Genomic DNA, 15,739 nt, shown 5'->3' with positions numbered 1-15,739 from the left:
CAGGATGTACGTAATAATAATACAAATAAGCTAACAACACTTTAACATAAAAACATGTAGCATACATAAAATTAACATTTTATTCGAGAGTACTTTGTTTGACATATTATTTCTTTTAGAACTACAATTTTATTCAAGACTGTTATTAACTGTGAACAAAAATATTTCTGTTATTCATTAATGGTGACACACAGGATGTAAAAATAGGAATAGGTTACTACGAGTTTAAAACAAAAACACATACATAGTATGGTTCACCCTTCCCTGTGATAGTAATTAAACATCGAACAAGTGCGGTCAACTTTTTATAACCTTGCATAAAGTCAAAATTTTAGTTAAATGTACTTCTCTTCAATCAGATCATATTATTTAAAAAGTTGTCAACATTTTGACTTACTTTATGCACTGAATACGATCTATACTAATTTAGTAAACATTATTATTCATTTGAATATCGTCTTTCTGAGCAAAGTTTTGTAAATCGTACATTGAAGTTAGGAGTAATATCATAAACGTTTTGGTTGGAGAAATTTCAACTGACTCTGAATGCGCACCTCAGGAAAACGGAAGCAAATATAAAAAAAAAATGGATTACAGTACGTTAAACAGTAATTTATTCTCTATCCATGTACGAAAACAGTTTTTCCATTTTTCGAATTCACGAAAATCGATTTTTGATCGCCGAAAGTCGTTTTGTCCCACTGTGCGCCGCACAGTGGGCGAAATCGACCAAATCTGTGTTAAAATCGTAGAACTCTTGACAGAAATGAGATAGAGCAATGATCCTTGGATGAAATTAAAGCTGAAACTTCACAGATTAAGGGAAAAATATAGAGAAAGTGATGCGGGCAATGTTTGAGCTTCAAAATTTAAATTGAACTTCCACTTTTTCACCAAAATCAACTTCAGCTCCTAGATCCAAATTTTGTTAAAACTTGCCACACATGATTTCTTATAGATTTTAACATGCCGAATTCAAATCTGGCCGCAAAATTTATCTAGCATTTCAGGAAGTTGAGAAAAAAGCGATTTAAATGAAAACATCGTTTAAAATTGTGTTTTTTTTCGTTCAAATATCTTAATAATACTAATATAAATATTTGTTTGCATAGAATATCATATAATAAATATAAATAAAATAATATGTTAATCCTAAATAATGCTGTACGATAGTAATAGTGTCCTAGGTTTAAATCTCGTTATCACTCGACGCACAATCTTTCTAAATATACATTTTTCCATATTTATGGTCAACTTATTTATGCTTACTTGATTATCATATATATATATTTATATAGATAACAATATTTGAAAATGATGAATAATGTATTAGCTTTCTCTACAATTTTAAAACTTCATTAAGGATTTTGTTATATTTCTAAGCAAGTCTAAAGGCTGGTTTTACTCTCATTGGAATTGGCAGAGATTTGTGATTACAATCCAAAAGAGAACTTTTCTGAGTTTGTCCGAATTTGAGTTTTATAACTAGTTTAGTACTAACCGGCAAGCAGCGTTTTACGTGTGCTTGTGCGTTCGTCGCCTTTAGTAGTCTCCGCGAGGTTCCTCTGCGGAACTACATATTTAGATAAAACATAGAAAAACATGACATCTCACTCATAGCAAAATAGTAGGAGGAATAGGTTATTAGATATTTTTAATAGAGCAATATATTTAACCGACCCAAAAATATCATTAATACTTGTTCAAGAACGAATACAAACGTATAAGAAGATAAATGTATCACCAGAAATAAAACAATTTATTGCAGAAAGGTAAGTAAATTCAACAGCATGAATTCTTGCACAACTTCCTCCATAAATAAGAGTGTAATTATGGAAAAATGTATATTTAATTTAAATTACCTTGCAGCTAGATGACTGAAGAAAGTGGAAGTGAAGATTGTGCGTCGAGCGATGACGAGATTTAAACCTAGGACACTATTACTATCGTACAGCATTATTTAGGATTAACATATTATTTTATTTATATTTATTATATGATATTCTATGCAAACAAATATTTATATTAGTATTATTAAGATATTTGAACGAAAAAAACACAATTTTAAACGATTTTTTCATTTAAATCGCTTTTTTCTCAACTTCCTGAAACTCTAGACAAATTTCGCGGCCAGATTTGAATTCGATATGTCAAAATCTATAAGAAATCATGTGTGGCAAGTTATAAAAAAATTTGGATCTAGGAGCTGAAGTTGATTTTGGTGAAAAAGTGGAAGTTCAATTTAAATTTTGAAGCTCAAACATTGCCCGCATCACTTTCTCTATATTTTTCCCTTAATCTGTGAAGTTTCAGCTTTAATTTTATCCAAGGATCATTGCTCTATCTTATTTCTGTCAAGAGTTCTACGATTTTGACACAGATTTGGTCGATTTCGCCCACTGTGCGCCGCTGACTAGACCTAACCCCTTAAAGAAATCGTCGAAGAAGTCTTCCGACCAAAGGACGTGCGATCTTTGCCATTTTGCCCACAGTTTGTCACTTATATGCAGATGCACGAGAAACCTTCTGCAAGGTCAGCAATCGCATCAACGTCGGCTGACTTCTCCGAGGTTCTGATGTAACAGCGCCGTTTCCACGAGCTCGTGCCAGCTCGGTCGCTTCGATAATCTTGGGACGAGCAGTGAAAGGAAACCAAGGGGACTTCTCAGAAGTCGTCTAGCTCCCGCCCTCGGACCACAAACCGGACTGTCCCTTCCCTTCCCTCTTACGCTCACTCGCTATCTGTCTTTCTTGTAAAAGAAACAAATTGGCAGAACTTTGGATCGGCTTTAATTCGACCAGGGAGCATCTCTCCCAAGCAGAACGAGGCTTCTCGCCGCGAACAGGACGTTCGTTGTTTGACATGTTCATTTATTGAAAATACGCGAGCTAGACCAAGAACCTTAAATTTTACAACGAACAGTGCGCCGTGATTTATGTTAATTTTTGTCAGAGGGCAGAGGCACTTCGACAAAGCTACAGTGTGGCGGATTTGTGTTTAATTGGACGGGAGCCTTTAGTCGCGGGGCTCGGGATGAATCGTGAGCGTTTCGAGTTGCTTCTCCTGAAGAATTAACAAGAGTACGCGTTGGATGACTAGTCTCCTATGTACCGTTATTCATCCTGCCTTATCGGGCATTTTCCTGGAATTGCTGACTGTAGAACGATATTTTATGCATAATTAAATATATTCAAGTGGTAGTTAAATATACACGGAACTACAATTAGAGTATCAATACAAATCAGGCGAGAAGTCGACGCGATGTAAACTATGTGTTTGTAGACTTTCGACTGAATAACACCATGTCCAGTTTTGGAGTTATGTTTATAATATCATTTGGTGAGATCGGGATGGTTTTTAGGTCCTTACAATTAGTTACTAAACGAGTTGGAAGACGTACTTCATCTCGAACCATTTATAAGTGATTACCAGATTGTATAATAATTTATTTCATTTCGCAAAGTACTGTTTCCTCAAAGTAATTAAATGTATTTAATGTTGACGATAATCATAAGTGCATTTAGTTTCAAATATGTATGTCTCAGTGTACTACTGTATACCATGTATTGCATCAAATCAACTTAAACTTTGCATTAGAAAGTACACTGTGGTAAGATGTTCTGCACATATTCAGTATTTGACGAAATTATCTACAATGACTAATAATAAGTATAAGTAACAAAGCATCTAACGGAATCTTCAAAATATCTGAAAGAAAATGGATCATCCGTCTGGCAAAATGTATAAAAACAAATTTATTGCACGACGATGGATTAACAGTGAAAGCCTTCTTCGGACTTTTATTATAATAATATTTTATTATATAATAACAATTATTAAGAGAGGAATAAACAGTATGAGCAGATTGATATTAAGAAAGGATACAGATTGAACCAGTATACGCGTTCAAAAAAGCAATCAAAATACTTGAAATATAAATATGTTTGTTTGTATATTCCGATATTCCATAAATGTATGCTTATTTTCATTAATATCAATTAACTCATGTTTTTCTTTTTTCTTTCTTCATACTTTTCAGTTGAACAAACTGTTGTAATAAATTTACCGAGAGAGCCACTCACTCATTTCGTTTTTGTATATTTTGTTCTGCTTAGCAGAACAATAATCTACTTTTACTTTTAATTATTTAAGAATTACTGAGCAAAAGAAGCATCTCATTTGTATTGAGTTTTTAAGACATGCTAGTTAGCATATGGCAGTCGCTAATGAAAAGGTCAATTTCATACAAAGTACAACTTCTAGTCACTAAAGACTAGGGTGGTCATTCTCTTCCTACCAAAAGACCTTAGTATACAACTCGAAACCTGTTTTCAAAGAAATATACTGACTGAATTCACTGTTTACATTAAAACTCTCAACGATTTTTACGAATCGATGTTTTCGCGTGTAAGTCGTGTCCTTGTAGTTAGCTTTTTCAGGGTTCAAATGCTAAGCTGGTATTGATTAATGTGTCGTTTGAACCCTGAAAAAGTTAGCTGTTATTCTAGTCGAACGACGAAGTATTTTACCCCAAGGACATGATTTACACCCGGAAACCTCAATTAGTATCAACTGTGAAGAACCGAGTCGTGGAAGTTTCAAGTATCTTATTAGAACTTTTGTCGCGAGCCGTGTCGTATTTAGAAACTAGCATTGAAACATATTATATTATTTATTTACTAACAAACACATGCTTGACGAATCAGACCTGAACGTATTTTAATTGAAATGAAAATAAGGAATATCTATTTAAGATAATTTATTTCAGATCATTATTTTCAATACAGTTATTTGAAAATTTATTTGAAATAATAACTTTCAAATAACGAATTATTTCCTTATTTTTTTATCTCAAATTTAACGAAAGAATTTCTTTTAAGGAATCTGTAAAAGAATTGGCTTTGAGCAAAATTCTTTCTTTAAAAAGTTCATCTGTAAGAAATTTTTATCTGGGCCCATCTAATATTGTCACAAAAGAAAATAATCGCTCCACTGATGACGGTGGAAGGGGAGTTTTATACTTTAGAAAAACGTGTTTTAATATTGAATGATCATTTAGCATAAACAGGCCAATCTAATAGTTTCATCTTGCAAAATTTCAATACATGTACATATTTCTTTTTGAATTTGGATAACAATCATGATATAGTTTAATATTTTATCTTCATCGATTTCAAACTCAAAATCATCAGGTATTTGTGATTTCACAATTACTTCAAGCAACTACTTCAAATAATAACGAAATAAAATAACGTATTACTTGAAATAATATTTTAAGCAGTGATATAATCTGAATAAATCTGATTTCTTAAATATGAATACGAGTACTAAAATCAGACGTCGCAAACGGCTAAGGAAGATATCTGGACTCAAAGAGTCCCGCTCCATCAATCATAACACTGTCCAACAAATTTAAACTTTTTTTAAATTCCGCGATATCCACTAGGTGATTCTTATAGGGTTCCTCGTCCTAAATACGAATCTGAAAGTGAAATTGCTCCATCACCCTTAGTTTTCGAGAAATTCGAGATTTTGTAAATACGGTCGATTATGAGAGAAAACGTAGTACTACTTGAAAACTACGAACGCTAGAAAGTTCTATTTAGTCTTAAAAGATAGAGGAGTGTTTTCTAAATATGAAGACATATTCCTTCAGAATTATCTGCTCTTTTGAATGCCTGTAAATGAACACCAAAGTTCAAAAAGTTGGCGACGCGAGTACTTTTCACGAAAACTTTTGTATTTTTATGAAAAGTTATTCGTCTAGGTCGAATTTACTATCAATTATAGGATTCTGCAAACATTTCTGAAGAGAAAACCACCAGCCGCGGTAAATGTTGGATCGTTTTCTAGTTCGTACAGATCCAGAAAATATTAATTTAGAACACACGAATTCTGTTTGCCGGCGCGCAGGCTTCGCTCGCTTTATATCGGTGAATCAGGGCCGTCGTCATGCGTTCTGCACAATCGTCGCCACGTGCTTGAATAATAACCATCAAATCCTCGTAACTTCATTAAAATTCGTTCCACATTGACGAATAGAAAACCATTTTAAAGCTTAATGTTTCTACTTTTCGACACTTTAATCTTTTGTTATTTAAGTTAGTGTTTGGGGGGTAAACTCTGCTCTAAAGAGAGATTTTTTATAGGTAGCAGTTTTCATTAAAAATTAACAACAAAATATACAATTATAGATTGAATTAATTGTTAAATAATTCAATCTAGATTTAAATAAAGTTTGCTCAATACCAAATTAGCAAAAGTTGAATAATTGAGGATACAAAAACGGGAAATTAATGATTAAAATTTAAACAGTGGACAATTGTCTCCGTTTTGTTGAGTTGCAGTATAAATGAAATATTAAAAATGAAGAATTATTTATCTGGAACGTGTAAATGTAATACAAAAACCGATAGCGCGTGGCACCGATTAGGCGAATCCCGTAGCGACAGCCCTGACTGACCGAAACATAACGAGCAATGGCTGTGCAGCGGCAAAACACCGTTCATGCGTTCCCAGTTGACATTTTGTCAAACCGTATGGATTAGAAACCGTTCCAACATTTGCCGTGGGTGGTTTTCTCTTCAGAAATGTTTGCAGAATCCGATAACGTAGTGTAAAATCGATCTAGGTGAATAACTCTTCATTAAAATACAAAAGTATTTCGTGAAAAATTCACCCATCATCACCTTTTTGAAATTCGGTGTTCATTTACAGGCATTCAAAGGAGCAGATAATTCTAAAGGAATATGTCTTCATATTCATAAAACACTCCTCTATCTTTTAAGACTAAATAGAACTTTCTAGCGTTCGTAGTTTTCAAGTAGTACTACGTTTTCTCTAAAAATCGACCGTTTTTACAAAATCTCGTATTTCTCGAAAACTAAGGGTGATGGAGCAATTTCACTTTCAGATTCGTATTTAGGACGAGGAACCCTATAAGGATCACCTAGTGGATATCGCGGAAAAAAAATCGTGTTGGACAGTGTAATCAATCAGTTCTTAGCTTTGTTTTAAGAAAACGCCTTTTTGCATCCCCAGGTCCAGGTAAACTTGTTACAGAACTCATACTTCGAAACATCTGCCGACGAATATGGCCTGGACATTATCGCAGGTCACGTCATAAACCGTCATTCTCTGTCGACCCTTGGTCAACTTCCATTTTCAGTTCCTAGAACCGCTACATTTCCCCCAAAAACGGCTTTTCCTTAAATCAAATTTAGACGTAGCACGTTTTCTTGCATAATTTCTCGCAGGTTGGTAAGCAAGGCAATACAATTCTCATATATAATTTTCATAATTGGTTTTGTACAATATTTCCTGCTAGTTTGTAGCATGCTGTGATATTTGGACTAACTAAAATGCTCGAAATGATCGTTTCGATTAGCCTAAAGTTTGCAGCACGTTGGAAAGATACAGAACATAACGCACAAGAACAATCATGAAAATCATCTCACCTACAGTGGGTGTGGAAAGTATTCGTACATCGATTAATTTCCATAAAAACTATGTGAAATTGTAATTTATTAACTTTTTTTTATAATCAATAATATTTTACATATTCACGGAAGTCTCTAAGATAGATATAGTCCAAACAACATTTACTAGTTAATATAATTTGTGAAATTAACAAAAGACTGCGAAAAGTGGATAAATATTATAGAAGCAATAAGTATTTGTACGATTCTTATGACGAACCATTTACCATTAGCCATTTAGTAGAGTTTGTAACGTAAACACATTAGTTTATTGCTCCGTACGAATTAGAAAACATCAAATTTCCAGTAAAGTACTTTTAAAGAGGGCTCTAATAGAGGAATGGAAGAAGATCCCACTTCGAATAACTAATAATTTAGTTAATTTAATGCTTGGAAGAGTTGCAACAATTATAAAATCAAGAGGAAATCCCACGAAGGAAGTATTATATACTTATAAATTAATGTAAATTTCTTTTTTTTTAATCAAGTGTTAAAAATTAAACAGTTGTTCGAATACTTATTGCCTCAACATTTCTATCGATTAATTGCTTTTTCTTGTTAATTTCCCAACTTACATAAATAGCTATTTTTTTTTTTTTTTGTAATCTATCTATTCTAGAGATTTCCGAGAATATTTAGAATGTCATTGTTTCTAAAAAATAAGTTAATAAATTGCAATTTTTACATAGTTTTTTTGGAAATTGATAGGTGTACGAATACTTTCTACACCCACTGTATGCATTGTCTCATCGGTGTCTTTGTATAACAGTTTAATGTAATTTTTGATAAACCGTACTATCAATGATGATACGTTATTCATTACTGTTTATCGTAAATTACATCGCAATGACTCCTATCACATTAATTTTTCACAGAGATAGCTAGAACATTAAATGAACTGCATAGCTACTTAAAATGATAATCAAATTGTCTGTAAACGGTAAGTCTGAGTTCTAGCTAATGGATAGTACTAACAATAAGAATACTCATTATTCTTGAGAAGGATTCACCCCTCAATAAAACTGTCACACGAGTCTGTGATAGGAATAGCATATTCGTGTCGATGTGGTCCAAGATATGGATTCTTTCAAATTTTTGCGGTCTTCCCCGACATGTGGGCGATAAATCTAACGTCTTGAATTCTGTCCTCCATCGATATTTTATATAACATAGTATTCAGTGCATTTTTGTAAAACCTCACCCAACATATTTTTAGCCAGTTTACCTTTTCTGCGTTAGTAATTTTTACTTACACCACTTTCAAAATAAATGGTCCATATACATATCTACTATTATAAAGTGTTAGGTAAATTTCCAAGTAGGACTCAGAAATAATGGCTAATTAAAAACACTGTCGAAACAGTTCCAACTAGGTTCCAATTAATGCACAGTATTAGCAATAATATATTACTTATTACTTTTTATCATAATTCGCTTCACTATCAGGTTCTATCACAATAATTTGTGACAAGGAAGGTGTAATCAAGATCGCATAATTTACTAAAGAGCATTGAGTGAAGTTGCAACTTACTACAACATACTTCTAAACAATTAGTTCTAGGTTCCAACAAACTCACATTACCAACAATAATATACTGTTTACTATTTTGTATCATAATTTATATGTTTACCAGGCTCTACTGCATTAATTTGTAGCAGAGTTGGTGTATTCGTGTAAACATACAAAACACTATTCACCGTTGAGCGAAATCGCAATTAACCACTCAAAACGTTGCTCAACACACCTCTAAACAGTTACCTCTAGGTTCCAACAAATACATTGTATCACTACTAATGCATTGCTTATTTTTTATCGTAATTCACATTTGAGTAATGTTCAACAACGTCACTTTGTGCGTAGAGGCGTTGTATTCGTGTCACCGTGTGGTATACTTTGAATTTGCAACTAAATCGCTACCCGAAGCAACACTCGACACGCCTCTAAGTGGTTCGCTGAAGCAAAATTCGGAACTCGATCATAAACCTCGTCTTAGATCGTTAAGAGGCGCTTCGCGATAGATCCCCGTATGGGGATTAAGATAAAAGAGAAAAACGTACCACTGTTTCTGCAGACGCAGGGCTGCCTAGTCGATTTATTCTCCAGTTTCACCGGCTGACCTTGACTCGGGAGGAAGGCCTCTCGTTTCTTGCTGGTAGCCTGAACGACCTGGTTGCCAGTGTTCTGGTCTGCCTGCATCACCATCGTACTCGTCGTTGAGCTCGTCGGGCACGAGGTGCCGTTCACGGTGACCGAGCATCCGGTAGTCGAACCTGACGGCGACTGATACTCATGAAGAAGCACTCCCGTCGTCGGTACCACGTTGCCTGTCGAGTTAGGCGACGAAAAGCTGTTGATCGTCAGCGTGGGCGCGTTCCCGGTAACCAGAGACAGTTGTGGCGAAAAAGTGTTCTGGTGGAGTCCTCCTGTTCAACAAATTTAGATTTCGTAGTCAATAGTCGTTTAATAGACGTACAATGTAACCTCGATTATCCGAAGTTCGATTATCCGCAGTCTCTATCAACTGGAGACTTGGATATCAGGCGTAAGAATAATACGCCATATTATTAACCCTTTGCACTCGAGAGGTGGCTCTTAGTCACCACTAGGTTTCCTTTAGGTTTCACTTCTTTGGAATTCGAAGTGTCAACAAAATGATTGTCGTTGAGGCAAAGGCGACCTGATTTTCAAGTCTCAAATTAGAGATCTCAATTTCGAAGTCAATCTAAGCTTAGCATTCGTGACAATAGAATGCTAAGAAAGTATCTCGAGTTGCTGATAGATACTAGAAAGAAAGGGCTCGAATGCAAAGGGATAACCCTTTGCATTCTGCGCCATTTCGTTGCAAAATGTGCGAACAGGAATGGCATTACATAAAGTCTAGCTACTCTATTGAGTCTAATTACTTAATAGTAACTTTGGAAATGTGTCTGTTTTAGTATTATTAGACTTGATTATAAATTCTTATAGTTTTCTTCAAGTTCTGACACTACTGCAAACATAAAGGATTTTTGTTTGCAATAAAGATGTCACTAACAAAACTTGTTAAACTTACGATGTCCCTCATAGAGATCATTCGAATGTAATGGGTTAACTTCTCTTACATACATTATTGTCACGTTCTAGATCAGTTATACAATTTGTTTTCTTTTTGGGGTGAGTATGAAAACAAAGAATGGATATGCGTTAGAGTCGAGTTACGGATTTCAGTTGACATTTAGTGACGTACCGTGACGATACTTTGTATGAATACATTAGAAGAAATCCGTATGAATATAATGAAGAATAAAGCATTTGAAATTTGAATATGCTAAAAATATACAAAAATGCTTGAATATTTTCTCAATTCGACATTTTTTAATTCACCTAAAAGATTTAATTTAATTGGTAATCAAGGGTTTATTATGTATATCATATAAATTGGTGTGATTATGCTGATTATTAGAGCAACAGAATTACGTTAGAGAACTCAACAGTGACTTTTTTAGAAGATTCTTGTTTAATCGCGTCTTCCACGTAGAAACTGTCTTTTGTAAAATGGGCTGAAACTGCAGATAATGCTCTGCGATAAAAAAAAACGATTTGCCACCTGATGGCTAAATTGTTAACTGAATTTCATACTGAAAAAATTGGAATCAAATCTCGGGAAATGTGATACAAAGAGGTATGTTTACAGTTTTCATCCAACCTAAAAAATTTAATTAAATATTGATACTACTAACAAATATTCGACTCTTACACGAATATACATATAAATTAGATATGGATAACAATTTGAATATATTTAAAAATAATACAATAGAAATGATTTTATAATAATTTAAATAAGTAAACAAAATAATAGATTATGGACGATACTTAATAAACCTATACATTCTGACATATTTCTAAATTACAATTTGTACCATCTGACTTTCTTCAATATATCAAATTAAAAATAATTAAAAAGTCTCAGAAGCGCTATGACCCAGGAAAGTCGAAACAGTTTAGCAATGTTACGAAAGGAAACTGAACTAACCAAGCTGTTGGAAACATCAACGTTCATTGTAAATAGTTTTCTTGAAGAGAAATTTCGGAAATAAAATATATAATCACATTACCAGAAGCATTTAATGTGTAACATTTGTTTAATCTGCTAAATATCGCTGTACAAATTTTACTGCCTATTTTCCTTAAAACTTAAAATACCTAAATACTAGAGAAGATACAAAGAAAAGGATCAAATTCCCTCTAAAAGGACACCATTAATACCCACTTCATGAATACAAATTAGCAAAATCTGTGTTTCATTTGCAAACAATCTGATACGACGAGAAAAAGTGGATGTGTTTGAACGAGGGAAAGACTGATCATACGTAGTCGACGCGAGATCAAAAGTCTCGACAAGTATCTCTGAGAGATTCGTTACGCGATACCATTAAAGCACGAACACAGAGACTCCGAACCTCTTCGAACACCCATTTTACTTTCCAACATTGAAAGCTGCTTAGCGACGAGTCCACGTGAAACTTCGATAGCGATTCGCAAGCGTCAGGCTCTGAATACAGCTCTGAAAGCACTCAAGGACGTTGAATAACCCCCGTGTCAACTTCCGAAGTGATCGAAGATCATTCCAACGTTTACGTCGAATTAATCGGCAATCGTACGCCGATTGAACTCTTTCCCAACTTGTTGAATGCGTAACTTTAATTCGTCCCTTTATTACCGAGTTGCGATCGATAAAGTTAAACGAGAAAAGTTCCCCGACTTTGGAATATCCGGCGATCATACTTAGATTGATACCGCTCTATGATGCGAATGGCTAAACGAAGGGCTGTTTCGCAGCTCCTTCTTCTTTGCGTTTGATTTCACCTCCGTGAATCTATTCGATACGTTTGAGCAGCCTTTGAGTGATTGATGTAATTTTTCTGTATAATTGACGCGTATTATTGATAGTGAAAACATTTTATCGCGTGATGAGAAAAGTATTGTCTGAAACCGTTGCCTATATTGTTCCTTGATAAATTTCTTGATAAACGGGGACACAAGCTGCTCATAAGTAAATACTGTAAATAGGCAGTGATGATGATAAATAAATCATGTTTGGTGGTAAAAAGAAAGTTAGTAATCTGAATCATGAGAAATATTATTAACCTCTATCAAAGTTGAATAGTATCTTCGACAGAATTTGCTGTTCATTTGGTGGGAATACAAAGGGAAACTTTATTATAAATTTCAGCCACATAACCAGACAATTAATATAATAACTTAAAAATGTTGTTCATCAATTCAAGTAATTTATAAGATAGCTTCGATTTTTTTTCTCAAGTCATTTTCAATATAAACAGAAGTTCACACAAAGGAAATCAATCTGTATATATAAGAATAAGATTCTTAAACCGACTAGTAATTGATGAATTTTTCTCGTGAATACAACCATTAATTCCTATATTCAAACGTTTACGAGTGTAGTTTAAATAAAAATATTTATTCGTCACTTTGACATGTTCAATTTGATCTACATTACAATGAATCTATAATACATACCCTAAATCTGAACCTGATGGATATTAGAATATATTTACATTAAGTTTAAGCTATGAAATTCAGTTTTTCTAATAGATTAAAAATTTACTTGACAATTGTTAGATTCTAAAATTTATATCCTGAATTGGTAATAAATCCTTCAATGTCTATTATTATCATAGATTTTTAATTGCTAGAAATGTTGTCCTTTATACTATGCAACAAATATGAATCAAATCCTTATGTAGGTAAAACTATCGACTATAAGGTGAACAAATGTTTATTCATTAGTCGTTAAAGAAAGCTTAGAATTAAAAGTACGGAATAGAATAATTTACAATGAATAAAAAAAAGAAACTGTTTAATCTAATGAACGTTACGAATACATTGTACATTGTTATACATTGGTTGTATTTGTTATCTATTATTCGGATAAAGTTTTGCAAATTTCTGATCGACAAACATATAAAAAATTATAAATTTTCACTAATGCTTTGTGAATTTTTCACTCTGGAAAGGATTGAATGACCAACTGTTTCATTCCATCCACGTTTCCGATAACCTGAGCAAATACCATTGCTTTTACGTGACTGAATTCCACATCTGAGTATTATCCTTATTTATCAAGTGTATATATGTTCGATATTCTCATATTAAAAATCGATGTCTAGATAAAAGTAAATGCTTGGAACATTTGCGAGTTGTTTTACTTGAAGATACAAACAAGCGTCGAAACCATTGTTCGATTTACATTTATTTTATATCCTAAATGCTGATACACTCACCATGATGAAGATGATGAAGACCAGTCAAGTTGAGCGTGTGCTGGGTGTGTTGAGTGTGCTGTGTATGTTGCGCGTGATGCAAACTTCCGACATTCACACCAACACCTTGAAGACTAAGCGCCTGTTGACCTGGAGGAGCCAAACTGGCCAGATTCTTGGCCAATAGCTCGAGCTGTGTCACGGGTACAGGACTGTAGGGTGAACCAGGGGGCGGCGTGGGAGCACCCCAGGTGTAACCACCCACTCCAACCCCAACGGCAGCGGAAAACACGCTCTCTGAAACTACAAAATCCAACGATTAATCGATCTGTTCCTCTTCTGGCCCTCTAGTACGGAACAAAGCGCCTTTGCAACCGCGATAAAACTTTCATCCAAGTCAATTATTCTTATTACAGGGTTGTATGTATGTATATTCGGTAAGTTAAGCGTCGGTGTGTTTGAAACAATCGCTGGTGCTTTTAAACGTATCCTACTCGCATGAAATTAACTGTGTTATCGGATACGAAAACCGTAGGCTGTTGTAAATGATGACTAGAGATAAAGGAAGTTCTATACAATTTTGATTTTGTCATAGTTAAATGCAATTTTCATTGCTCTTCGAATTTATTTCAGTAACAGATATCCATATTTATTTATTTCCTTTTTCAATTATATAGTGGATAATTACATTACTTTGTACAAACGATACAATTTATAAAAATTATACAGATACAAGACAGCAAACAACAACAATATGATTATATCAAAGTATTTGAAGAAAGAAACTGGTTAAACAAGGAAATTAATAAAATAATAAAAAATGAAGACTAAATAGTTCGCATCGATGCAGTAGATAATATTGTGTAGTTACAAATGTTACGTTAGTATATATTTCTTTTTTATTCTATATTTATATAATTGGGTTTATACTGACAAAATTATAATTTTTTATACTAGGATGATCCAATGTCAATTTATCGTGTTAACCGTAGAAGAGGAGACTAAATTTCGTGTGGTTATTATCAATGAAAAAAATGATTGAAAATAAACAAAAATAATTTTGTGTATTAGTTTAACATGTCTACTATTATGTATGACAGCACTGATACTCCACAATTATTTGTTATGTGAAATAAAAATTCTTTAGAAATATCTTTTTTTCGCGCATACGATAACAGCCCTTAAGATCCAAAGGCCACTAAACCATTGCTTATCTTTTGCTTTGATAATCCAACCAAGAGTGAGATATCTTAATAACTAACTCTCTCTTCGTTGTTCAATTAATCGAGGTAAGTATTGCAATCCCCGGTTTAACTCTAGTTTCTTGCGTTGTAAGGACGTTTATGTTTCTCGCAGCTAAAGCGCGTTGCATTTCCTGATTTCGCAAACCAAATGCTCTGACCTAAAGCCCATCGGATACTAACTGAGCCAGTATGAATATTAAAGCCACCGAATGACGTGTTGCCCGATGGGCTTATTGAAATTTATCGCATTAGTTCTTCGTCGTTTTCGATAAATATGCAATAAACGATCGGCAGACGGATAAATGGAAAATCCATGCAAATTCATTTAAATCGACGCGACACTCTTGCTGCCAGGAAAACAGAAACGCCGAAAGAGAACCGTGGCCAGGGGTGAAAAAGGAAATACGACTGATTCTCACTTCACCCTCATTCGAATCACAGATCTCCTTTCGTCTCCATTCCCCAGAGATGGGCAAAATTTGTATCTAGATAAACATCTCGAATGATAAATTAAATATACGCAACTGCCTATCTGTCGCTAGTGATCGAACGGATATGGTATCGATACTATTCCTGGTACGTAATACTCACTTAAGATCGATGCAATTTATACCCTACACCAAAATTGCAATATGTAAATCGAAAGGACGTATAGTAACGAACAACAGATTTAGATGAAAAGGAAAACAAACAAAATTATTGATTTTGTATGAAAAACATGAATACAGAGGTTATGTTTAGTATTGACT

At 33.9% G+C, this 15,739-nt stretch overlaps 1 protein-coding gene across 1 annotated transcript in view; it reads right to left on the bottom strand.

The window, feature by feature from the left end:
- The window catches only part of LOC128873879 (uncharacterized), a 460,110-nt gene that overhangs the window by 112,585 nt on the left and 331,786 nt on the right, over positions 1 to 15,739 (bottom strand). Inside the window, exons 6-7 of the mRNA XM_054117849.1 lie at positions 13,768 to 14,049; positions 9,538 to 9,903 (exon numbers count right to left, since the gene is read on the bottom strand). Of these exons, the coding sequence (XP_053973824.1) occupies positions 9,538 to 9,903; positions 13,768 to 14,049 (648 nt within the window). The remainder of the gene's footprint in view (positions 1 to 9,537; positions 9,904 to 13,767; positions 14,050 to 15,739) is intronic.

The sequence above is a fragment of the Hylaeus volcanicus genome, chromosome 3 (assembly GCF_026283585.1).
Source record: "Hylaeus volcanicus isolate JK05 chromosome 3, UHH_iyHylVolc1.0_haploid, whole genome shotgun sequence".
Lineage (NCBI taxonomy): Eukaryota > Metazoa > Arthropoda > Insecta > Hymenoptera > Colletidae > Hylaeus > Hylaeus volcanicus.
The sequence above is the reverse complement of the archived record's forward strand: the minus strand, read 5'-3'. Positions and strand labels throughout refer to the sequence as shown.